This window comes from Corapipo altera, unplaced genomic scaffold (genome assembly GCF_003945725.1).
Source record: "Corapipo altera isolate COAL_440 unplaced genomic scaffold, ASM394572v1 45, whole genome shotgun sequence".
In the NCBI taxonomy this organism is placed as follows: domain Eukaryota; kingdom Metazoa; phylum Chordata; class Aves; order Passeriformes; family Pipridae; genus Corapipo; species Corapipo altera.
In genome coordinates, this window is record NW_020884877.1 from 6,988,334 (window position 1) to 7,013,495 (window position 25,162).

Consider the following 25,162-nt stretch of genomic DNA (forward strand, 5'->3'; position numbering starts at 1 on the left):
GGTGCGTGCCGGGAGCCGGCGCCGCCCGCACCGCCCAGCGCCGCGGGGCTGGCGGCCAGGAGCGGCACGGCCCCTTCGCCAGTGCCCTGAGGGGTGACTCTGTTTCCTTGCAGGGTGTCTTTTATGAATAATCAAAAGCCGCAGAAGCCGACACTATCGGGCCAGCGTTTTAAAACCAGAAAGAGAGGTGAGTTCTTGCGCCGTGCCCGCTGCCAGGACCGGCTGCCGGCGCCGTGCGGTCGGTAAAACATCGGTTTGTGTCCGCAAACAAACCAGTGCCTTTATGCTCTTCTCAGAACTCCTTTAAGTGAGAGCGTGCCAAGTGCAGAGTCTGGAGGCTGACTCTGGGGGCTGTAGCGTTCTCTGCACTAATCAGACATATTTGGCAGTAAGAGTTGTTGCCGAATTTACTGTGATAAGCTCGGCTTAGGAGACGGTCATTCTGGAACCGTGTGAAGTGTGTTTAGCCTGAAAGCAGAAGTATCTGATAACCCGGAATTACAGGAGAGCTCCATCACAGGCTTTTTGCAGGTTGATACATGCATCGAAGGAGCATCTAATGTAATAAGGGTTTCAGTCCTAGCCACTGGATAAAAGTTACATTGTCCCCTTAATGTTATAAGAATACCTAATATAAAAAAACTGACAGAAAAAACCCACAACAAAATCACACAAACAGACCCACTCCCCAGCGAACATCCAAAAAAAGCCCAAGGTGTGGGATGTGCAAATGCCTGTCTCTGTAGGAGCACAGTTACTTCCATATGAAGAGTTAATGACTGAAGAGGGGCGATGAATAACTTAGTATTTTGGTGGGGTTTTTTTTAAACCCATAGAGGAAGTGGATGCAGCTCTTAGAGTTCCTGTTCAATACTGCTTTACTAGGATACCAGCAGTGTTCCAGCTCAGGCAGCTTTAAGGATTCTGCACGTGCAGAAGGATGCTTTGATTTACAGAACCTGTTTTAATGTCAAAGCCCCTTGAGAAACTCTTGAGTGAGAGAGTTCAATCTAGTCTGTCCAGCAGAGGAAATGCTAGTGGCCTGGCTTTTAGTCTCTTCTAAAACATTTAACCACAGTTTGTTTTCAAGCAACTGCTGGAACAACGAGCTTTGTGGATTTGTCCTGGAAGATAACTGATCCAGTATTTCCAGACTTCCACCCAGCTGTTACCAGTGTGTGGGTACTTACATGGACACCAGTATGCCAGCTAGGTTGCTAACCCACCAGAAGTGGCTAAGCTGTTGTAGACAGCACTCAAAATAGGATATGCAGCTGAGTTCTGTATCTTTGAAAGCTTCTCAGCGCATGGTTTGCATAATCTAAGGACAAATAGAGATGAGCAAAATTAAAGACTACTTCTGTTTAAGGTTTTGTGTTAGTTACATGGATGGATTTGTTGCATATTGACTACTACCTGTAGTGAAAACAAGGCAATGATCAGCGGATGTATCTCAGATATGGAGAAATATGTGTTCTGCTTTAACAATAACAAAAGATGCTAAATAGATATGCAATTATAGCCCATTAAGTTAGCTCATATGTCTACATTTCCCCCAGGCAGTTGAGGAAAAGCAATTACTTCAGACTCATTTAATTCCATATTAAAAGGAGGGGATGGTCTTCATAGCTGAAAAGTGAACACTGTCATATGACTCTAACTTCAGCTTGTCAGTCAGAGTATTTCTTCCAAAACAGTGAGAGGCCCAAAGAGCTGAAATGAAACATAGTAATGGAGTCAAATGTACAAAACTGTAGGGGCATGTATTAAGAATTGCCTTCCAGCATGAGCTAAGTCACCTGTTTTGGAGGAAAGAGTGATTTTATATGTCAGTGGGGTATAAGAATCAAACTGAGAAGTCAGGTAAGCTTTATTAGAGTCAAGTAATGATCATTGTGAACAACTGTTCTGAAAATACGGTAAGAATTCAATTAGAAGTAACTAAGCAATGTTCTAGCTTTTGGTAGCCTTTCTCCCAGCCTTGACTGAACAGGGGAGTGAAAGCAGCAAGACTCCTCACTGCTGTATTGGCCACTGAAATTCATTTCAGGCTATGCTATTAAGTCACTGTTTGTACTACTTAATAAGTTTGTCAGTGCAAATTTGGTTTAGTTTGTTTTTTTTTAATAAGACTGAAATAACAAAATAAAAACCAAAAAACAGCGTACAGAAATTTTATTTCAACACTTTCTCTTTACAGATGAAAAAGAGAGGTTTGACCCTACTCAGTTCCAGGACTGTATTATTCAAGGTTTAAGTGAAACTGGCACTGACTTGGAGGCAGTAGCAAAGTTTCTTGATGCTTCTGGTGCAAAACTTGACTATCGCCGCTATGCAGAAACACTTTTTGACATCCTGGTGGCTGGTGGAATGCTGGGTAAGTCCTTTTGATGTGGCTGCTGTCAGTTTTATTCACGTGACTCTGCAAAAGCTCAGTTTTCTTTCAGTGTAAAAACTCTGCTAAAGAGCCCGTTCAGCGTGTGGAACAGGGTTTAAGTTATCTGTGGTAAACTATATGACTTGGTGACTAAGCAATTACTGTAGAAATGCTCTGTGTACCTTCCTGCAGTTTTACTTGAGTCTGTTTGCGTTCTTCAAAGTGTAGATTGTACAAATTTGGCTTAAAAAAAGATATATTGGATTGTTTGGCATTTTTTGTTGGTTGGTTGTGTGTTTGGTTGTTTTTTGTTGGTTTGTTTTTTGGTTTTTTTTTTTACCAGGTGTAGGTCTTGACTCTTTAGTCAAGTTCACTTCTGATGGTGTGAGGTGGATGAATGCTTGTTTCACGTGTGTGGTCTGTGGTCACAAGACCAGTGGAGTTGCCCTGAATGATTCTGACATTATCCTGTGCTCTGTGCATCCTGCCCTCTTATTTTGGAAAGGAAACTTGTTTACAGAAGAATCTGAAGTGCTCTTGGAAATGCTATTACAAATCATTTGTTGTTGACTGTGGGTTATGGGCTCTAGCAGACATCAGGGAGTGAGAAATGAGAGGGTGGTTGAGTCAGCAGAAAACACAGGGAACTGAGGAAGTGAAATGTGATGACGAAAAGTCTTATAAACTCATGTACACGTGTGTGAAGAGCAAAGAGGAACAGCTGCTCACCTAACAGGTTGTAATTGTTATAATATGTGGGTTTACATTTAAGAGTCTTAACCAGTGCATATTGTGTTAGGAAGTGTTTCTCCTAGGAATAAGGCTGAGAGGGAAGGGAAGAAGGCATTGCTGCGTTACTGGTAATATGGGGTCCTTTACTCAAGTCCCTCTCTGTAACACATAGCTGAGTAGAATGACTTTGATCTTCAGTCAGATAAGGCCAGAATAAAAACTGACATCCTGTTGCCTTACCACCTTTTAATATTACTGTTAACACTCATCTCTGTTTTTAAAGCTGTATATCTGGCTAATAACATAAGGATCTCCATTGTATGTAGGATGGCATAGAAATCCATGATGAGGTGTTCTGGCAGTGAAGCTGGTGACCTGAATGCACTTTCATTAGTGAAGCAGCCTAAAAAACCCTCAAGTTTCAAACTCATCTCTGGGGCACTGAATTTTCAACATGCATCTCTACATGTTTCAGTCTCCTATTGTGACTTACTGTGTCACGTAAAAGGCACTTAAAAAGCACTATTGCTGCAGACACTAGAGACACTTGCTACAATTAAGCAGTTTCAGTGGTTCCCTTTAAGAGAAGAGGCACTTACATGGCCATGTTAACTTAGTCACGTGCAAACAAGATGTTTTGCCAATCCACTTAGCAGTAGGGGGCCAGAATATTTAAATATTCAAATCTGAGGTACTGATTTTAAGGTTCCACTGCAGCAGTGGAACAGATGGAAATGCGGGGATATCTTCAGTGGCCAGGTCATTCAGCATCACGAAAGGACAGTGTGTTGCGTGTTTGGGGAATTGGAGTTCTTACTGTGGAGACTACTCAGTACTCTCCCTGGGGAGTAACACTACTAATGCTGAAATCCTCCTCCAGCCCCAGGTGGTACCTTGGCAGATGACATGACACGCACAAACGTCTGTGTATTTGCAGCACAGGAAGACCTAGAAACCATGCAAGCATTTGCTCAGGTTAGTTCTGAAATGAGTACAATTTAACTTAAAACTGTTTAGTGGTCAAAAATGAAATGTTTGTGTAGTTGAAAGTTTGGGTGAGAATAATATGTGGCTTTAAGAAGCATACTGGAAGTGGTAAGAGTAGCAGTGTTCTAAAAGTTCTCTGTAGAGTTCAGACCCACTTTACTGAACTTGGTTTTTTAAAATTGTAATTGAATGATAGTTTAGAGCAAAAAATAATATGCTCTGTGTCTTTTTAGGTTTTTAACAAGCTCATCAGGCGTTACAAGTACCTGGAGAAAGGCTTTGAGGATGAAGTCAAAAAGGTATGGAGAGTGGGTCTTTATCAGCAGACAAATAAACCTTCAAATTCTGCTAGTTAATCACTGTAGAAGAGTTACAGCATAAAGTAGATTATTAAAATACAACACTTCCAAGTTTCTAATAAAAGAACAGCAAGCTGCTGTCACTAGTGGAGAAGACTACCAGTGCTTCTGCTAATTGAACAGTTTGACTGAAACAGAAATGTTTAACACAGCGTCCAAAGTTTAGTGAAAGATGGTGGTTTCAGGGCAGCTCTTCTTACTTTCTCTTGCAGTTGCTGCTGTTCCTGAAAGGGTTCTCAGAATCTGAGCGGAACAAACTGGCCATGCTGACGGGTATTCTGCTGGCCAATGGGACACTGAATGCATCGATTCTCAACAGTCTTTACAATGAGAACTTGGTTAAAGAAGGTAAGTGTTGCCAAACTCCTCCTTTAGGGGAAGATGGTGGGGGACAGAACCATGACAAGTAGGTGGGTATTACAACAACAATGCTCCTTGCAGCTCTCTAGCTTCATCTGGTGATAGATTAACTACAGGATTAGCAAAGGTAAACGTGCTGCCCCACAACCTGGAAGGTCCTGCTAAGACTTCAGAAAATGAGCTTTTTCAGAAAGCTTGTGTGTAGGACTTGCCTTTTTGACACTGGGGGGCTGCCATCACTGGTGTTACCCAGCGATGCAGTATTGTATTTTGGAGAGGGACCTTTCAGCATGCAAAAGGTGTGTCATGTCTTTAGGTTTCTTCCTAAATTGCAGCAAGGAGAGTTGAGTTTAGTACAGGGAAGACTTCATGTCGCTGAATGGTAAGAGAAGTCCAGTGTGCTGGAGGCTGCAGTATCCTCAGGCAGGGAGGGGTTCTGCAGACTGTGCTAGGGTTGTTGGGAGCACAGCTGCTGCTGCTCTGAGCAGGGGTCTGACATACCAGGTGCCCTTAACTTGGGCCTTATGATGATTCCCTTTGTTTTTTGTTTTTAGTACTGTCACTAAAAACTGTACTGTCCTTATTGCACAGGTGTTTCTGCAGCTTTTGCAGTCAAGCTGTTCAAATCATGGATAAATGAGAAAGATATTAATGCAGTGGCTGTCAGTCTTCGCAAAGTAAACATGGATAATAGACTGATGGTGAGTACCACTGAAATTACTCTCCTACTGCTTCTTAAGCCAGTTTAGTAAAATAGCATTTGCCAGCAAGGTACTCAACACACATTTCTTTCACAAAAAGGTTGTAAACTTTGTTTTCAGGAACTCTTTCCAGCCAACAAACAAAGTGTTGAACACTTCTCTAAGTACTTCACTGAAGCAGGACTAAAAGAACTTTCTGAGTATGTTCGGAACCAGCAATCCATAGGAGCTCGGAAGGAGCTGCAGAAAGAACTGCAGGAGCAGATGTCGCGGGGAGATCCCTTCAAGGATGTAAGTATTTGTCTGGAGATGAGGTGGAGGTGCTTTCTGTGTGTGTGTGTCTGTCTCTCATACCGAACTTAGCTCTCACCAGGAATTAAAATTAGGACCAGGGGATTTTGGTATTAGCTTTGTAGCCTTTCCTTAATGTCTTGAATTCTGCTGTATGATGAAGGAGGTTGTGTGTGGTTCTGAAACCTTCTGGGTTGCCTTCAGAACAGAAGTTTTAATTTAGCTTAGTGCCATATGTGGTCTTTGTGCTGACTCTTACTTAACTGGCAGATCATCTTGTACGTGAAGGAGGAGATGAAGAAAAACAACATCTCGGAACAGACTGTGGTAGCCATAATCTGGTCAAGTGTAATGAGCACGGTGGAATGGAACAAAAAGGAGGAGCTGGTAGCAGAGCAAGCCATTAAGCATTTGAAGGTATTGTAACTTCACTATGGAATTCTGCACCCCTTGGGTAGGGCTTGTGCTTCCTTCTGTCTTGAGCTCCTTTTTAAGTGTTAAAGCCTTGTACCAACCCTGCTAATGCAGAGACAGCATTAGATGGGGAATTCTTTCTCTTGTATTGCAGGGAGTATTACAGGCCAGGTTCCTGGGGCAGAGGCAGCATGGCTGCTGCAGGAGCACTCTGGGGTGGGGCAGTGGTTGCAGATTTCATAAGCAGTGGCTGATGGAGACTGTGAAACCAGCCTAGTCAGGCGGTACACGTGAAGTGTTTGCATGTGCCAATTTGTTGTTCTTGTTACAGCAATACAGCCCTCTACTTGCTGCCTTCACCACCCAAGGTCAGTCAGAGCTGACTCTTCTGTTGAAGATTCAGGAGTATTGTTATGACAACATTCACTTCATGAAGGCCTTCCAGAAAATAGTGGTGCTCTTCTATAAAGGTAACTTCTGCGGGGTTGTAGTTTTGTGGGGTTTTTGAGGGGTTGTTTTGGTTGATTGGGCGTTTTGGAACTTCTGAAGCAGAATGCTTCAGTCCTAGTTAAGTCCTTTAGGGAAGATCAGTGTTACAACACTGCGCTTCATGAGCTGAAGAATTTTCTACCTTCTGTTTGCAAAAATGGAGCAGTAAAATGCAAAGGTGCATGTGGCTGGTCCTTGGGACATGGGGAAGTACACCTCCAGACAAAGATGCTGCCTGTCTACTGTAGATCTATTCAAGAGTTGTAATAGTTCAAAGCTAAATTTTGATTTTAAGGCACTTTGTCCCTTTTAAGTTAGGGAAAGATACATGACTGTATTCTTCTTAGTGCTCTTAACATTGACTGTGAACAGCCATAGATGGAGACCACCACCATGTTCTGGGGTGTTGTAAGCTCTCTTTTTAATGTCTGATAAAAGGTGTTACTGAAAAACATGCTGTGCAGCTGCGGAGACTTGTTAAACTGAAAATTATATCCTAACATTTTAAAAACAGCTAAACACTTTCTGTGGTGTACTTTTGACTTTAAAGAATTTGTATCTGTTCTTAGCTGTTAACTGAAATCCTCAGTGTGTGCCATCTCAGATAACTCTGAAATACCCCCCAGACTGTTAGTGGGAGCGAAAGTGCGGCCCCTAGATGCAGTACTCAGGAAAATCCCAGCAGCCAATCCAAAATGCACAGCTCTCAGAATTTTAAAACAGGAGCCTCTCCTAGTGCAGCTCTGTCCAGCCGTACCCACAGAAGGAGCATGTGATGCTTCTAGGGGGGGGAAAGCAAAGGCTGGCAGTCGGGGGTTCTCACTGCTCTTGCACATCTTACAGCTGAAGTTCTGAGTGAAGAACCCATCTTGAAGTGGTACAAAGATGCACATCTTGCTAAAGGAAAGAGTGTTTTTCTGGAACAGATGAAAAAGTTTGTTGAATGGCTCAAGAATGCTGAAGAAGGTGAGCAGCAGCTTAGCTCACAAGCAGAGCTTGTTCATTTTGGGAACCCTTGTGCAATAACACTGTGTGGCTAAGGGTGGGGATGTTAAATTGCCTCCCTAAGACAAGAGTGCCCCCTACCCTGGTACTGGCTAAAAAAGCTTGCCTGTGAAATCCATGTGGATCCAACAGCAGCTTTTATGCAGGATGCAGGGCAGCAGTGAGCTCAGGGCTGGGGGCTGACCTGTGGGCAGGCTGCTGACAAGGTGTCTCTGTTGCAGAGTCGGAGTCTGAAGCTGAAGAAGGTGACTGACCTGAGAAACTCTGTCCTCAGTAAAGCAAACAGGAGCTGTAGATAAGTGTCATGTCTCATGTGTCCTTCTGATTCTTACATCCTACCTCCCTGTATCAAGCATGATATAAGGGCTCTCATGGCAATTTATTTTAACTGTTTTCTATAGTTATTGAAATACTGGATTTAGTTTTTAAAACCATGTTCAAGTAGCTTACTGGAGCTGTTATAGATTTGACTCTAACCTGCATTTGTCCTTTCAGTTACCTTCTACCTCCTGTATTTTCTACTGTAATACTATCATTTAAAGCCTTCCACAGTGAAATCCACCTTACCCCTTGGGATTTCTGTCTGTATTGGAGTAGATGTGATATGGTGAATAAGACAGGGCAGTTCTGCTTGCAGATTAAACTGTAAAAAGTCTCCAAGTGAATCAACCATGGCTTGTGTGGCACTGCAGTCTGTAACACTTACTCCAAATAGCCCCTTTCATCAGTGGCTGTCCATGTTCCCAAGTACTTTGTCATCCCTTTACTAGACTTCCAGCATAAAGCAATCCTCTATTCCAACTGTGGGGTGAGGTGGGTGCCCCACTCCTGCAGGCTGTTGTGGTGGCAGTGACTGCTAACTGTGTAGGACATGAAGAGTGGCACCTCTGAGCCTGCTGGCTGTCACAGCTGGTGGCCTGTGTTCCTGAGGGGCTGTCAGGTGCCCTTGTGGCTGAGCATCAGTTCTGGGGGCTCCTTTCCCCTTCCCTCATGGAAGTACAAGCAGTGCTGTCCCATATACAGCTTTCTCGAGCCGGGCTATGCTGCTGGCTGGGGGGGCAGCTTCTTTGTGCTGCTCTGTAAATGCATGGCTGCTGGAAGCTAAGATGGCCAAAACTCCACCCCTCAAAGTTCAAAGATTATTTTATGCTGGCAGTTGACATGCTAAACCAAACTGCTTATCTGCTCCCTGAAACTTTAATTCCTAATGGAAATTCTCAGGACAGTTCAATTCAGAAAGACTGGGTCAAAGAGTGAAGTCTATACTGTTGTAAGCTAAGTGAGCATTAACTGAAATACTGGTAACCAGAGTACACCTAATAAAATAATGAAAAAATTGGTCATCACAATGCAATCTGTTCAATACTACAGTGATCTTCCTTACTTTGTAACTTTTTTTTTTTAAAGCAAATAAAGGCCATCCTTACACTTAATGTCAAGGGATATCTCTGCTCCTTATCCAAAAAGAAAACAACAGTGACACTAAAGGGTAAAAAGCAGGTCTTCTGCTATTTCAAGGACCATAGAATAAAACATAATTACAATAATACTTCCTTGGTGTTAGGGTGCTCTTTTCCATATGTTAAAAGTGCCAGTGTCCCACAAGTTTGATTTAATGAGAAAACATAATCAGGTTCATCAATATACTAAATAAGTTCGATGTCAGCAGCTGGATTGAATTTAAGTATCCAAAAAGTCATACTACTAAGTAAAGCATTTACAACATAAAGTATTTACAAAATAACCAAGTAATAAGTAGTCAATGGCATTCCGGTTCTTTGGTGCACTGCCCTATGAGTCAGCCTGCTTGGCTTCAGGAGCCTGCACCCTTTTTCTGCATGTCTGGGCAGAAGAGAGAGAAGAGAGGCTGCTGCAGTGCTTGTTTAAGAGAAGTGTGGTTGTTCGGGTCATACTCCAGTGTCTTCTGAACAAGGCCAAAGAGATTCTTTGTGATCAGAATCCTGGCACATCATTATGAATTCATTCATGAAAATTCAAGATGTTCTGTTGCTTATCTTATAATTGCACTTGAAGCTCCTCTCCACAAAAGCATTTCCCCTGTCTCACCTTCAGTGGCTTACAGTGTGTTGATATGTATATGCCTGCAGGACTCTGTTCATCCCAAGCCAGCTGGCCAGCACAGAAACATCTGTGTTTCCCTACAAACAGAACGTAGCCTGTTATTCAAAATTCTGTGTTGTCCCTTCAGTAGAAGTTTACCAGTTGTTTGCTCATAACCTGGGAATTGATCTGGGAATATTCCACAAGAGTGGCCAGCTTGTTAAATACAGCAAAAGGATGATGCCATGGTTATTAAACTTTTTTTTAAAAAGTTTGCTCTTAAATCTAATCTGAAAATATTTAAACTGTAGCAATCCAGCTTTTCTTTTATCATGTGATACAGCAATGGCTGCAGCATTTGCTTCATCATTGCCAGGTGTTTTTTTGCCACACCTCTGAAAGGAAATCAAGAGACGTTTTTATTCACATAACAAATAAAGCAAAAAGGAAGCATCCTTACAGTTCACAGATCTGCAGGTCTGATATGCCATCTGTCTAAAGTGATCCAGCTTAAATGGCAGAGAGCATTCTCTTCAATGCAAGTCAAAGGTGCTGAGTCCCATGAGCTCAGAAACAATGCATATATTGTCTGTGGTGCTCAAACCATTCCAACATCTGGGCACAGTGACTACAAAGGCAGGAACAAGACATGATTTGCAACAGCTGTATTAGCACTGAGACATGCATTTCCCATGTTACAGAAAGTGAGGTCACAGAAATTGTAAAGCTGAAACAAAGTAAAAGGTGGTTTTGTATAATCATAGTGTACTGCTGGGACCCAGTCCCTGTAAATATTCCAGTACTAGGACTTCCTAAGCTGCAGCTACCATCTTTTTTACTTTTCACAGCTACAAGTTTGCCTCTTCTGAAGAGACCGGTGGAACAGTGATTATAACAGTGATTAGTTTTAACTAAGAATATTCAGATATACATTGTTTATAACAATGGCAACCTTACCAGAAAAGGTTGAGGGTTTTTTTTACTACATGCTGACAGCATAACCAAAGTTCATCTATGCATAAATACAACTAAAATTTCATATTTAAATTCTGAAAACATACTTGATCCCGTATATATCAGTATTGTTCTCAGAGGTTAGAAGTCCCACCTACTTCCCCACTGTAATTAGGTATGTTGGGCTAATACTGGAGGAACTTCCACATCTCACAGCCTTACACAACTGTCAGTCAAAAGTGACCAGCCTTCTTCAGTCCTTAAGTAGTAAAAATGTTAACTGAGGTTTCAAGTGCCTTCTACAGTGGCTAGAAAGACAATCTTGTTGCCTAATACCTTGCACATAGTAAAACTGCCATAAAACACAAAATACATTCCTGATTTGCAACAGACTCACTGACAGAATGCAAAAAGCATTGCATCACCACAGGCTAAGCTTTAAGTTAGTTAGCTACATGGTGCCAGACAGCTTCCTCATTACACAGGCCTGGGGTGGTCCAGGCCCCAGGATTGCCCAGTGTAGGGGTGCAGCTTCACCCCACATTGTCCTGGTCACCTACCTCCATCAGCCCTCATCCTCCCAACAGGCCTCAGCCTCCAGTCCTGCACAGCTCTGCTGTCTAAGTGCTGCTTTCAGCATGTTGTAGTAACATAATTAGTGTTTGGGAACTGTGGCAGCCATAAAGAAATACTTAACAGCCTACAAAGATGTAAAGATAAAACCTGATGCAATCAGCAAGCACTTTATGAACCCCACTGTGACAAGATCAATAAGAAAAATTACACGTATTTAATGAAAGACTTACACTTTGTGATTGATGCATTCCACTACTCTGGAAGTACCTTCACCCAAAACAGCAACAATCTCATCTATAAAGGAAAAAATTCTCAGTCATAAGCTGTGAAGTTATTCAGCTATTAAAAAAATGAATCAAACAAAAATAGATATAAGTACTACCACTGAAGCTGTTCTAGACTGTGCTTCTTTAAATTGTAATTACCCGGTTTACAATTGTTATTGTTGCTGTTATTGGACAACTCTCATCAAAGCATATTTAACAGGCAAAAAGGAAAAAATAAACAAGTAATGTACTCAAGTTTTACAGAAAAAGAGTAACAATCCCCACCCCTAAACAACAAAAAAAAGGATGGAAAGAGAAGACTTCCAAAGCTCCTCACATCTTATGCTAGAAGAATTTTTTGCATTGGGTTTCTGTGGCCAGGTTTTAGTAGCTGGGGGGACTACAGGGGTGGATTCTGTGAGAAGCTGCCAGAAGCTTCCCCCATGTCTGACAGAGCCAATGCCAAGTGGCTCAAAGATGGACTGCCATTGGCCAAGGCTGAGCCAGAGATGACAGTAACTCCTCTGGGATAACATTTAAGAAGGAAAAAAATTATTGCACAGATATAATTACACTCAGAGAAGAGAGGAGTGATAATATGTGAGAGGAGCAGCCCTGCAGACACCAAGGTCAGTGGAGAAGGAGGGGAAGGAGGTGCTCCAGCCACTGGAGCTGAGGTTCCCCTGCAGCCCATGGTACAGCCCATGGGGAGGCAGCTGTGCCCCTGCAGCCCATGAAGGACCACAAGGGTGCAGAGATTCCACCTGCAGCCCATGGAGGAGATGCACACTGGAGTGGATAGATGCCTAAAATAAGGCTGTGATTCCATGGGAGGCCTGTGCTGGAGCAGGGTCCTGGCAGGACGTAGAGCCCAGGAAGGAGGAAGGGGTGGGGGAAAGTTGCTTTTAAGATTTTACCTCTCATTATCGTGCTCTGATTTTGACTGGTAATAAATTCAGTTGATATCCCAGAGTTGAGTCTTTTTCACCAATGATTGTAACTGGTGAGTGATCTCTCCCTGTCCTCCCTCAAATTCAAGAACCTTTTGGTACATTTTCTCTCCCCAGTCTGGTTGCAGAGGGGACTGATGGAGAGGCTTTGGTGGCCACCTGCACCCAGACAGGGTCAACCCACCACATCTATCATAGAGTTCAGAAATTTTGAAAAATATTCTCTACATCTTGCACTTAGTAGGCTCCTCTCTGACAGATCAGGTGACTCTGCATTATGTTCTGCACTCCTGGATCTTTCCAAATGGCACCACAATCATGCAGCCCACCCAAGTGAATTCAGGTCAGAATACACAATTTATTCAGCAGGGAAATACTCAGGCATTCAGATACACACCAGGCCACAAACAGATGACAGGAACAATTTCAAAGTCAGTCCCCAGAAATTCACAGGGCACATAGTTAATGTTACAGGAGAAAAACATGGCAAGGAACAGATTTTCAGATGAAACTCAGAGTAGCAAGGCAATGAAAAATTACAATTGTTTTTCTTTTAAAAAGACTGGTTCACTGAATTTTACTTCATTATTTCAGGGCCCCTATTTTTTTCTTAAACCAAAGAGATTTAATAATTATCTTTTACACAAACATATATATATATATATAAAATAACCTTGTGGCAAAATTAAAATACCCATCTTAAGCAATCAAAATTAAATCACTTGTACGAGTATTTGGCAAGAAGTTATTTTTTTTAATCATAAATACCATATACATTTACTTTGTGCTGTCTTGGCTGAAGATCTTAACTTATAATTCCAATCTTCAGCTTTAACAGTTAAATATAAAACAAAGATCAGAAAAACCACCCTCCTGGTGGATGGACATCATTCATATCCGATTCTACACATTTCTCACTGATACTTAGAAAAGTAAATCTGGCATTACAACCTCTCTATTTCAGTGATACTTAGTCAAAATCAAGTTTAGAAACTTGTCCTTGGATTTTCGAGTAGGGCTTAAATAAATGCTTGTAATAATAAAAGATTTGAAGTCACAAAAGTGATGCCTGTATTTCAAGTACTCCAACAGATGGTTATTCTTCATTAATTGCTCAAATATATTCAGTGAACAAATAGCAAGACCATATTCAGTGGTATTACAAGCATATGTACAAACTAGATATTTTCACTGAAGGAAATACAATCCTAGCAAAAAAGAATAAGCTACTAATATGATCTAAAGGAATAAACTATTACCAACAGAATTTCCCAACCTCCCACACTCAATTACTACTGCCCAGATGAGAACCTATCTTCTTAAAAGTAAAAAAAAAAAAACAAAACCAAAAAACAACAAGCTAAATTAAAATTGGTCATATCACCTGCGGAGGATGAGGATGACAACTAGTATAATATGTCTTTTGTTTCCTTTTGCTACCAACTGTCACATTAAGACCAGATCTCTGGCTACTCTGATGTCCAGTGTCACATCCTTGCTTGAACTCGTGACTGCATCCTTCAAAATTGCGTTTTGGATGACAGCCTCTCTCATTTACAGATTCGGTGTCTGAATCACTACTACAAAAAAATGATCCAGTAAATGTAATTAAAATCATCCACTGCCCCTACAAAGACAGCTTTTTGTTTTAAGCTGTAAGACATCTCTCTTGAAATACCTCCGACTCAAAGTTAATCCATTATCAGATCACCTGACGAGAATAATAAAATCTTGAAACACATGCTTGCTGATATCAGAAGTTCAAAAGCTATTTACCTGTCACGAGTTTCAGAAAGATCAAGTTTGCAGCACTTTTTCTCCTGTGCTCACTTTTTCTTCTGAACGGTGGGCCCTTTCTTTCTCAGCATTGTAGCAGCTTCTCCAAAGTGGTCTTTTTCTTTTATCCCAGTCAGGCCAGTTAGTTCGCCTGCAATTCCCCAGCTGTAACAAAGATATTTTACTCTTTGAATTACATCCCACAGACAAACGATTCACTTTCAAAGCCATTGATCATCAAATTTACAGTATAATAAAGATTGCATTTTTCCTCAATCCCCAATTTCCGTGTTTTTTCCTCTGCTCTTCCCTCTACATTATTTTTTTATTCAAGAGCTTTTTCAAATTAACTGTTTTTGGTTGGGGAACATAAACCAGTAACCTACTCCTTAAAAAAAAGACTTTTTAAAGACGCATCGTGACTCAGACACTCAACACTTCTGCAAAGCTGCTCAGGTTCCCAATGCTGCACACCCTAGAGAAAGAAAGGCTTCTGTGTAGTTAACACGGGCACAGAGTTACTGCCCACTGGGTTTTTGAAGACTTAAAGGAATTGCTTCTACAGATTCCCGAAGAACTACTGATGCTAAGTCAGAATGACAATAAAACCCCGATTATCTCCCAGCTCCCAGAGGAAAAGCGAACTCATTCGCTACCCGTCTTTTATTTCCCTTTCCAAGAGTCAACTGATTCCCGCGCCCAGGCCACGCCTCAGGCCGCCCCCGCCGGGCTCCGCCGCGGCGCCGCAGGGCTGCAGGGCGGAGCGGGGCTGCTCCCGCTCCCGGCCAGGGGGACTGCGGGGGGTCGGGCCCCCGAACCCCCGCTCCAGAGGCTCCGCGCTCGGGCCGAGCCGGGGCACGGGGAAGGGCTGCAGCCTCCCCTGTCAGAGCGGCCGAGGCCATTTTCTCCCCTCCCGGAGAAAGCGCAGAGAGAACATGGCGGCGGCCGACGGGTGAAGGGGAGACTCGGAGTTGCGAAATGGTCATTTTTCACCCGTCGTGATAAAGCTGTTAATTGTCTCTTAACTTTTTTTTACGCTTTGTTAGTGGTTGTCAAAGCATATGCATGTACCCAGTCAGCTTTAAATCAGCAGGGGTTTAACGGAGCACATACGACTAACAAAGATGTCTTCGCAAATCACTGGCATAAGAAAAAACTTTCCTGAAGAGTTGAATCCTCCTTTCTTTCTTTTCTTTTTTTTTTTTTTCTTCTTATGCCATGTGGTATCTTTGACTAGCTCTGAATCATGTTTTCCAGTCCGGAGGGGAACATCAAACTAGCCCTGGCTTCCCCTGCTGCTGTCACTGCACACACGGCAGCGCAGGCCCAGCGCTCTCAGCCCCTCAGCCATCGATCGGGCACCTCAGCAGAGCGAACCAAGCACTGTGCCTGAAATTTGGCGTTGAAAAACCCATAATAAGCAGTCAAACAGCTCAAGTGTAATCTAATTTATGGGGAAACAGAGCACCTAAGGATAAAACAGTCCTGAAACACTACAATAGCTTATACACATCACTTCCCTAAAACCCAATTTATTTATTTATTTATTTTTATTCTGAGAAGGACTAAACCTTCTGAAATACTTCCACACCCGGTAAATTAAAAAAAAAATACAAAGAGCAAGGAGGGTCATTTACTTCTCCAATTGCCCCTGTGATCAACTTACAATACATACATTACACATGTAAGTTTGTCACTGTTCAAAAACAATGCACCATTATTTTCTTCTTGTTCACTGCTCTCCAGCTTAGACTGAGTTCTACTCCCAGCATGACCCACTACTAACACCAGCTTTACCTATTGCTTTTCTAATGGCACCAAAGGTCAGAGATAATCTAGAATATACATGATGAGACCCTCCGTCACAGTTATATTTTCTTTAAATGAGTAGACATTTCAGCAGAACTCATCTTGTGGCTGTAGTGTTTGTGATAAAGGACCAGACTGAAGGAAGCAAACAGAGTTTATAAAGCACAAGTGGACTACAGTAATAGTACTGTCTGCTATTTCTGCTATCTAAAGGATTATACCTGTCACAAAAGTCAAACAGCTGGGGACACATCAGTGGACTGTGTACAAGAACTGAACTGCATGTATGCTGTACCCAGCAACCCACAGAACCACACACTGCCACCACTGGGCTATTTCCTCCTCTGTCTTGCCTTTTCTTCAACAGGTGGCTGGGACCAACCCCACCCTTATTTTTCATTTTGAATTCCAAGTTCTCAGGGAGAACCTGGGAAACCTGGGAGAGGTTCAGAGCCACAAATAGGAAAACAGACATAATACAATTCTGAAAAGTTTGGATGTAATTCTGTCCCAAAAGGATCACTCTTCTTTCAATACACAGCATTAGATAAAAAAAAAAAAATCTAAAAACTCTAAAAAAAATTTTTTTTCCAGTTTGGTGCTAGATGTCAGCATTTTAGATTATTGGTTCCTTTGCAAGGTAGGAAATTTCTCAGCGTGTCCTTCCTTCTGCATGGCAGTAAGTGTCAGTCAAACATGCACTTGCATGGTTCTGTCTACTTGCTATTGCCACAGGTTATAGGGAAGAGATAGAACATGGAGCTAAAATTAAATCCTTTACCTGACTGACTGAAGTATTACAGTATATACACAGTACATATACATACATATATATGTATATATACACACAGTATATACACTCTGGAGCAAGGGCTGGGATCTTAAGCAACACTCCATAAAGAATACAGAAACTTTGTCCCAGAGAGAGGGCACTGATTAACTCTGCTCATTAACGCCTCAGTAACCTGCACCTTTGCCTTTCTCTTGCAAGTAAGTTTTCCTCGTTATTTTAATGGGCAAAGTCTCAAAATGAGAAATAATGGTCTGAAGCAGACTGCAAGTGAGCTGGCCTGGGCCTCTCAAGGATTACAAAGCATATATATGAGACTGAGCTTTGCTAAGGGATGTTAACTGAGTGTAAAGAGAACTGGGGGAAGAAGTCCAAAATGGTAGGAGTAGGACGCAGGAACTGCGAGTACTCTTTCCTATCCAGGTCTCTTATGCACAGTTGGAACTAGAAATAAACCCTCTCACCTCTACAGAATCTGAAAGTGCACCTCTGTGCAAAGTTGATTTTTTCCAGCTTTATGAAATTAAACTGATGCTAAAATTTAATTTTATAACTACAACAAAGAAGAGCAGAACATTTTGCTTTTCCCAGTATGCCCAAGGTGGAGATTTCTTTTTTGATGTATACAAATTGCTCTTTTCCTGCTTAAGTCAAGTTATTTTGTTTTGAGCATAGGATCAGCAATATACACAAATACACGCTCATACACATGCATGTACTATAGTTTTCGTTTGACCAGTCAATATTTAGAAATGTCTGTTCCTTCTTGCAGATTTTATTTGAGTCCAATAGCAAGTGGTCTCAGCTAAGACCAAACAACAGCTCTCTCTTCCTTGTTCAACCTCATCTGACCACAGCCTTTTTGACACTGCTCTTTGTTTACCCCCTTGTATTGGGTCTGCCTGAGCTGGAGTTCATTTCCCCACAGCAGTTCATTTCCCTCACAGTGCTGTGCTTTGCATTGGGAGCCAGAAGGGTGTTGATAACACACTGGTGTTTTGGCTACTGCTGAGCACAGCATCAGCACTGTAACATTCCTTCACCAGTTGAGGGCAAGATTCCGGGAGAGAACATAAGTAGGCCAGCTGACCCAAACTGACCAAAGGGGATATTCCATACCACATGACATCAGCTCAGATATAAAAGCTAAGGCAAGGATATAGTGGGTTTGTTTCCTTTTCCTGGGAGGGAAAAGGGAGAGGGGGTATTAATTGTCTCCAGTGGCTGCCTGCCCTGCTTCTTGGAAGCAGCTGGACATCGCTGCTCATGGGAAGTAGAGAATAAACCTTGTTATTTTTTGCTTTGCTTTTGTGCACGCAAGCTTCTGCTTTGCTTTTGCCTTAATAAACTGCCATATCCCAACCCACGAGTTGTTTTCCATCTTACTCCCTGCTCTGTCCGGCTGGGAAGGGCACCTGGCATCCAGCCACAGTCGACCCACCGCACCCCTACTGCTTGTGCAGTACAAAAAGTGATGAAAAACAGTTACACTAAATCCATGTTGCCTTGTTTCAATTAATGGCTATGTAAAGAAAATACTTACTCTTTCATACATATTAACAGAAATACCTTTCATACCTATAGCACTGTGCCAGAAGCAGAAGAAACTGTTTTCCATCTACCTTTTTGGGAGGTTGAAGAGGTTGCCATTTCAACACAGCAGTACAAGAGCAAGCACTCCTCTAAGTATGTTCTTTAATCCTCTGCGAGAGAAAGGTTTCATCGATTTATGACATTGCTCTCACCTAGAAAATTGCATATCTTACTTTACTCTTTTGAGAAAACTGAGTAATGAAGGTTAGAATTTACGTGAGAAAGTTTCAGAAAACTGGTAGCATGAAATTATAGCAAAGAACATTGTTTTAACATAGAATCACTAAGAAAGATAAGGCAAAACTCAAAGATTTGCAAAAATACTTTAAAAGTTTTTTTTTTATTTTACAAGTATAAAAAGCAACGTTTAAAAATCAAAATCCTGGCTGATACTCTGGAAAACCCTGCTTCTGAAGCACAAGATTTCTCTTTGACAACTCCAAAACAATGTCACAGCTCCTGAAAATTATGCATTCAGTGAGCAAACTTACTTGATCCAGCTCAAGTAACCCTTTTTAATGGCTCCTTAAACCCCATGATCTGGGAGTTGGTCTGACCAGTCTCTAAAGAATGTGTTGAGGCCTCTGTGGCTACAGAGCAAAAGGGTTGGCATGGATTGTAATATCTTTAATACGAACATCATTAAGAGGTCGGTAGGTTTTCTCATTAACAGGCAGCTTCTCCAGCTCATCCAGGGTCTCCAAGCCATCAATAACTCTGCAAGAAAAACAGAAGTGCTAGAAATCTCCTCCTAATAATAATTTAAATTTCACAATTGAGATATTTCAAAACACTTTACAGTTAAGTATCATAGGGCAAGGACTTTGCAAGCAAATGATACAAATAAGACAGCCAAAACACTGTATGTGGCAAATAATGTGCTTTGAAAGGAAATATGAAGCATCCATGACAGATTCTGCAAAAAGTACAAATAATTCCTGTTGACCTGACAGTATCATATTTTATACCAACCACAGCTGTATGAAGTTCCTGGCTGCAATTCCTGACAGGCAGGACTGACCAACACAGCATAGGCTTAGGTAGCAGCAAGATACTGGCCCTAGCAAACTTCAGTCAGAATTATTGAAATCTTACGTCTGGAAAATCAATATTCAAACCTGAGATTATAATTTCTAACCTTCTGACTCAAAGACAAGATTGGACAGAATCATTAACAACTGTTGTAAATCTAATGGCACAGATTTCCTGCTCAGGCTGAAGAACTGGCAAGAGAGATTTTTCTACTAAAACCTCATACTTTTTTTGTTTAAGCAACTAGTTCTGGTAAATCTTGGCAGTTTATTCCCCAGAAACAGACTTAGAAGAAAACACATTGTGCTGTTCCACTCAATCACCTTCATGAGCTCTTCAAATCCACATTGCAGTGGATTGTGGGCCTGCAGGGACTGACTGTATGTGCTGTTCTGATGGTTCTGCAGCTGAGGCAGGAGTACAGTCTCTAATTTTTTTCTAAAAAAAAAAATCTAAAAAACCCTACTTTCAATTATACTTCTAAACAAAGTCAGAAATGAAAGGAGCACCTATAGTTAGATGCCTACAAACAATACAAATGGTAGAAAATAAGTATTTTCACATTCCACAGTTTTTTGAATATTTAACTGCACTTAATAAGGCTGCATTTTCTCAGCAGATTCACTTGTATGCTAGAGACTTCAACAACAAACAAAAGACATTACCACGATTCTGAAAGAGAAAAAGACTCAAACATTTTAGATATTTGCTTAGAATATGATAATTTATCAGTAACGTTTATTAACATCATAAGTATATTTTAAAATAATGATGCAACAAGCTCAGCTGATTTTATTAACTGTCAGTTCCATGAGTTTTATCTGACCAACAGGAAGTCTCATCTAAACAGAAGCACGACCAAGTCAGTACCACACCCATCCCCAGATCCAGTCCCAAATCAGATTCTTGGTTCTCAGTAAACCCTACAACTGTATATCCAGATGTTCTGGAGTTGGCTTAAAATCAGGCTGCATCCATTTGGGAATGGATGAAAAGCCAAGCTGGAATAACTAGTGGGGGAGGGAAAGAAAGAAAGAAAGAAAATCTACATTCTTGAGGTAATTTTTAATATGCCTGTTTCCACTGAGTTCCCTAATACTAAGAAAAAGGTAACAGCATTTTGGAGCAACTAATTCTGGTGACAGTGCAAGAGCATACATGTACATACACACATCCTTATAACCAGAAGCTTCTGAATTTGCATTGCATGTGCCCTGAAATACTCAGATCCTTCGCACACACTGACAAAGAGGCGAGCAGTTGGATCCTTACTTTCCAAACACCGTGTACTTCATGTCCAGGTGCGGTTGTTTGCCGTAAGTGATGAAGAACTGGGATCCATTGGTGTTCGGACCATTGTTTGCCATTGAAACTACCCCACGGACACTGTGCTGAACAAGGGGAGAAACCTCAACGTGAACACACATCTCTGAGAGCAGGACTAACCTCTACAAAGTGCTCTGTGACCTAGAGCTCTGCCTCAATACCATTAAGAAGAAATCTTGGTTGCTAATATATTCTATCCCAATTCATAATTAGCTCTTTAAAACCGCTCTTAGAATGAAAAATTACTTTCCCTTTAGTGCATGAAAAACACTGTAACAAATTCTTTGTAATTTTGTTTTCAGTGATGAAAACGCTCAAACCTAACTTGCCAAGCACAGAAATGCCTGTTCCTATTTTAATAATACTAAGCTTTCCATCCTTTATTTGTTTCACAATTACAAAAGAGGTGTTTCATACAGTACAACACAATGCTGATTGTTCTCCAACTTGTAAAGAAAATTCATATGAAAACATAACTGCATATTGAGAGCACAGAAATACCTTTAGGTATTCACTGAATTCATCTTCAAACTTCTTGCCCCAGATGCTGTTACCTCCTTTCCCAGTGCCTGACAAAGAAGCACCACAGTAGAGATTACCAGATTTTCAGACTGAAAAATCCAGAAATTATGTTCTGTTATGACATTTTAATACAAAGACCCTAGATAGGCTGTAATTAGTTTGAGGCAGGGATCAAGTTCTTGTTTCTTAACACTGCACGGAGACTTAAGTTTATATAAAGAACACCTATTAAGTAGCAGAGCAAAACACTGACATATCCTCAAATTAAATTCAGTGTGAGTACAAACAGATGTAAAGCTGAATCAGATTTTCTCCCCAACAGCTGCCACTGTCTGGGACATTTTCCCCAAATGCTTCAGAGGCAGTGTAGCCTTTCAAGCAGAAACCAGATAAAGAACAGTAGCAACTGCTTCTCGTTCAACAGCTGGTAAGTCAACAGATCCATCATATTTAGTGGAAACAGCTGGAAAAACTCAAGTTTGTAGAATGCATGATTATTTAAAACTAGAGTAATGACTGCACTTCTGTAAGCCCACCAAAGAAAACTAATCTCAGCATTAAAACCTCCATCACCAATGCAATAATTCTTATATTTTATTTTTATTTACTTACATTTTGGGTTTAATATTAATACTTAGAATTTTATATCTTGACATTTTATTTTTATGTACATTTTTCTATAGAGAGACCCAGACAGAAGAATTTACCTAATGGATCCCCTGTCTGAACCATGAAGCCCTTTATATTTCGGTGAAATACGCATCCATTGTAGTAGTTACTAGCACAAAGAGCCAGGAAATTCTATGGAAATCAAACAAACCATATTAACAAACAACTGAAAAATAGTATTGTCTTACTAAAATGACAGAATTGGCAAGACCAATGCTTTCACCCCTGCTTTGCATTGTGACCATGTGAATACAGAGTATTGCCACAGAACAGTTACAAACAAATCATAGTTAATAAACTCCTTTGACACTGTCACACATACAAAGAATTTTAAAGGTTACAGTGTAAGGTTGTCTGACTTGAGGAACAAACAAAAAGCCTGAGATATGCTCTAAAGTATCACTGCCATTCAACATTTTTATTTTGTACATGTAATTCTGTAATTATTAACTTTATGCCTCAGCTTTTTCATTAAAAAATAAATTAATTCAATTTAAGTTTATTGCAGAAAGGAGAACCTGGGAGTTCTTTACTGCAGAAAGGAGAACTCTGACAAACTGGGAGTCTCACTCTTTTAAACTAAAATCAAGCCTGTGAGAGTGTGAGCAAACCCATGGAAATTTGGGAATCCCATGCTATGTGCCACATTTCCCCTTGGGGGCAGAGGAGACTTTGGAAGATGCTGGAACTTTGAGGGAAGAGCCCCTTAGCTAACCCTTACCAAGTGAGAAACAGGCATCAAAACCCTAGGGAGCATGACACAGTGCACAAGTTCCATGAGTGGAACAGACACAGTACCAGCTTAAAATGTCAGTATTCCATTATGTGGAAAGATGAATTGCAAAAGCCACTCTACCCCCTCTACAGTCTTCACTATTGCTACTGCTTTGTTTCAACACTAGGCAATCCTGCTCCTGTTATTTGACTTACTTCACAAGTCTTTGGAGTACGCTCACAGAATAGTTCAATTTTAATATCTCCTACATCAGTATGCAGCGTGACAGCCTGAGCAAAAAGCAGAAAATAATTAAATCAGCAATGAACTACTAACAGACTCAGTTTTATTTCTCAGTCTCACAAAGAACATAAGCAAGTTCCCACTGCATATAACCACTGCTTCAATATCTGGCCATAAGCAAGGCTACTGTCACAAACCTTCCACATTTCCAGTAAAACCACCAGAAAGCACTCAGTTTCATTCAGGTTCAGGACAAATCAAGTTTGCCATGGTAATGCAGAAGCTGTTTTATGGTGTTACACTGCAGAAATACATTATTCATTTGCAATTGTAAAGGTGAAGAACCAAGGTTATATCTATCTGGATGAGAGCGTGGTGCACATACCTCACTCGTTTTTAACCAGAGGAGCAACTGATGTGTGTTACTTGCCTGCAGCCTTCTGGGTGATAAAGCTAGTTCGAAATGGCAGTGTATATAATCTACCTTCACAAACAAGCAAATGTACAAAATAACATACTTTTCCTAAGAATTTATAAATTACCTTTATAAAATTTAAAACCGCAGTTACCCGGTCACCTAAGCACATATATCTCTGTAGGTCCAATATATCACAGTGCTCCCATGAAAAGTGCTAAACTATGCTGATACAATTACAGTGGGGAAAAGTGCAAGGAAAAATAACCAAAATCAGCATTATGTTGATACTGGCATACTACTCCAAAAGTATACAGGTAAAGGAGAGGAGACAGCTGCCACAGTGTCCATGAAGGTGCTATAAAAGGTGTATGTACAGTTTAAGATATGTACACTCTTATCTCTATTTCCTGATTTGCTAAACTTTTAAAAGTCTGCAAGTATATAAGTTTACATACACCGAAGCAGAGCTTGCAACTCGAATAATGCTTCTGTGGTAAAAGAAACCAAACAAGATTATCAAATATATACCAAAGTAGGATTAAATTTTAGGATCTTTGAAGTAAAAGTTTAATTATATTTTAGATTGATGTAAATGGACCTGTTTTCCTTTTCACAATATATTCTTATGAGTCTGAAATGAAAACCTAAACTTTTCATTACAAATTCTTCACAGCATCAGAGTAATATGTGTAATCCTTTGAGATGCAGAGCAGCTATTCACTTTCCAAGAGCTGACCATTTCAGAAAGAATGAAAATATATAAAAAGTGCTTTTGTTCTCACCATGTCTGCTTATCAAAAAGCTGAGGCAGCTTTCTATACAGCAAATTCCTGCAAAGAAAACATAGGAAATCATTTGGGTTTTTTCCCACCAACCCCGACTTCTTTTTGATTTGTAAATATTTGTGTGGTTATATGCTTTTACATCACACGGTTCTACAGTGCCATTCAAGTGACTGTGGATAAGTTTTACTTGCATTAAGCAACTACACACCATATAAACAAGGAGAAATTAGGACAAAAAGATAGCTTAGAGAAAAGGGGTGAAGGTGCAAAACACCCTTTCCTAGGATGAAAGTTTATACTAAGCAATCAGTTTTTCCAAATATTATGACAGTTGGCAGAATAGTAAATGGCAGAAATTACCAGATAAAAGCCCCATGCCAGTACCTAGTGGAAATGTGTTTTGGAGCCAGCTCCTGACAGCTGTAAGCACCTGCAACGGCCAGGTACCTGCATCCAAGCACAGGACCAGATTTTTTTAATCTTAGCAATATTTTAAAATAAAGCGTTTAGAATGGCAGAAATAGAATCGCATCTGTGTAGAAATCAGGAGATTCACGCGCCGATTTCTCCTCTATACCCGCCCTCCCCGGTGAACCCCCGGGGAAGCTGCCACCAGCCGGCTCCGGCGTCCCCACCGCAACCCCCGTGCCCTCGGCTCCCCCTCACCCACGACAGCCCGGAGCTGTGGCTCCTTCCCTGCCCACCCGAGGTGCCGCCACCCAGCTCCTCCACCGGCCCTCCCCGCCCACGGGCGAGCATGCTTGAACCTGCCGGGGCTGGATCCAGACGGATCGTCTGGAAGCAGCGGCTCGTCTCCCGCCTGGGGCCGCCGCTCACCCGGCCCGGCGCTGCGGAGGGGCCGCCCCAGCGCCCGGAGCGCGGCGGAAGCGGCGGGGCCAGCGCAGGTCCCGCCCCGCAGCGCCGGCCCTTCCCTGCGTGAGGTGGGTGCGGTGCCACCCGCT

General features: G+C 41.5%; 2 protein-coding genes across 8 annotated transcripts in view; one reads left to right on the top strand and one right to left on the bottom strand.

Moving 5' to 3' along the window:
• The window catches only part of BZW1 (basic leucine zipper and W2 domains 1), a 9,858-nt gene extending 594 nt beyond the window's left edge, over positions 1 to 9,264 (top strand). The window contains exons 2-12 of one of the 2 annotated variants that reach the window (XM_027636604.1): positions 114 to 187; positions 2,201 to 2,377; positions 3,990 to 4,084; positions 4,330 to 4,395; positions 4,668 to 4,803; positions 5,407 to 5,516; positions 5,637 to 5,807; positions 6,078 to 6,224; positions 6,553 to 6,691; positions 7,554 to 7,676; positions 7,937 to 9,262. In XM_027636604.1, coding sequence (XP_027492405.1) covers positions 124 to 187; positions 2,201 to 2,377; positions 3,990 to 4,084; positions 4,330 to 4,395; positions 4,668 to 4,803; positions 5,407 to 5,516; positions 5,637 to 5,807; positions 6,078 to 6,224; positions 6,553 to 6,691; positions 7,554 to 7,676; positions 7,937 to 7,968 — 1,260 coding nt within the window. In that variant the 5' untranslated portion in view covers positions 114 to 123 and the 3' untranslated portion in view covers positions 7,969 to 9,262. Of the gene's footprint in view, positions 1 to 113; positions 188 to 2,200; positions 2,378 to 3,989; positions 4,085 to 4,329; positions 4,396 to 4,667; positions 4,804 to 5,406; positions 5,517 to 5,636; positions 5,808 to 6,077; positions 6,225 to 6,552; positions 6,692 to 7,553; positions 7,677 to 7,936 lie in introns of those variants that run through there. The other variant, XM_027636605.1, reaches the window with a different exon arrangement.
• Positions 9,265 to 10,167: 903 nt separating this feature from the next.
• Positions 10,168 to 25,074, bottom strand: PPIL3 (peptidylprolyl isomerase like 3). Of its 6 annotated transcripts, none has more exons than XM_027636612.1 (12): positions 25,038 to 25,074; positions 24,585 to 24,647; positions 24,198 to 24,245; positions 22,970 to 23,044; positions 22,078 to 22,171; positions 21,350 to 21,417; positions 20,795 to 20,913; positions 18,982 to 19,207; positions 18,476 to 18,642; positions 14,299 to 14,463; positions 11,537 to 11,600; positions 10,168 to 10,404 (listed from the first exon to the last, which is right to left on the bottom strand). In XM_027636612.1, exons 3-8 carry the CDS (start codon positions 24,198 to 24,200, stop codon positions 19,081 to 19,083), a joined length of 486 nt encoding a protein of 161 aa, XP_027492413.1. In that variant the 5' UTR covers positions 24,201 to 24,245; positions 24,585 to 24,647; positions 25,038 to 25,074; the 3' UTR covers positions 10,168 to 10,404; positions 11,537 to 11,600; positions 14,299 to 14,463; positions 18,476 to 18,642; positions 18,982 to 19,080. The 6 variants fall into 6 exon arrangements, with proteins under 6 accessions (XP_027492413.1, XP_027492412.1, XP_027492414.1 ...); XM_027636611.1 differs by having other exon boundaries at positions 24,968 to 25,061; XM_027636613.1 differs by having other exon boundaries at positions 24,561 to 24,647; positions 24,968 to 25,061.
• Between the last annotated feature and the right edge of the window lie 88 nt (positions 25,075 to 25,162).

Excerpts from the sequence above, each read along its gene's own strand:
- PPIL3 (XM_027636609.1), bottom strand. Across the intron at positions 22,172-22,969 it reads GTACTCCAAAGACTTGTGAA|AATTTCCTGGCTCTTTGTGC; the intron begins GTAAGTCAAATA and ends TGATTTCCATAG. Across the intron at positions 19,208-20,794 it reads AAGTACACGGTGTTTGGAAA|AGTTATTGATGGCTTGGAGA; the intron begins GTAAGGATCCAA and ends TTTTTCTTGCAG.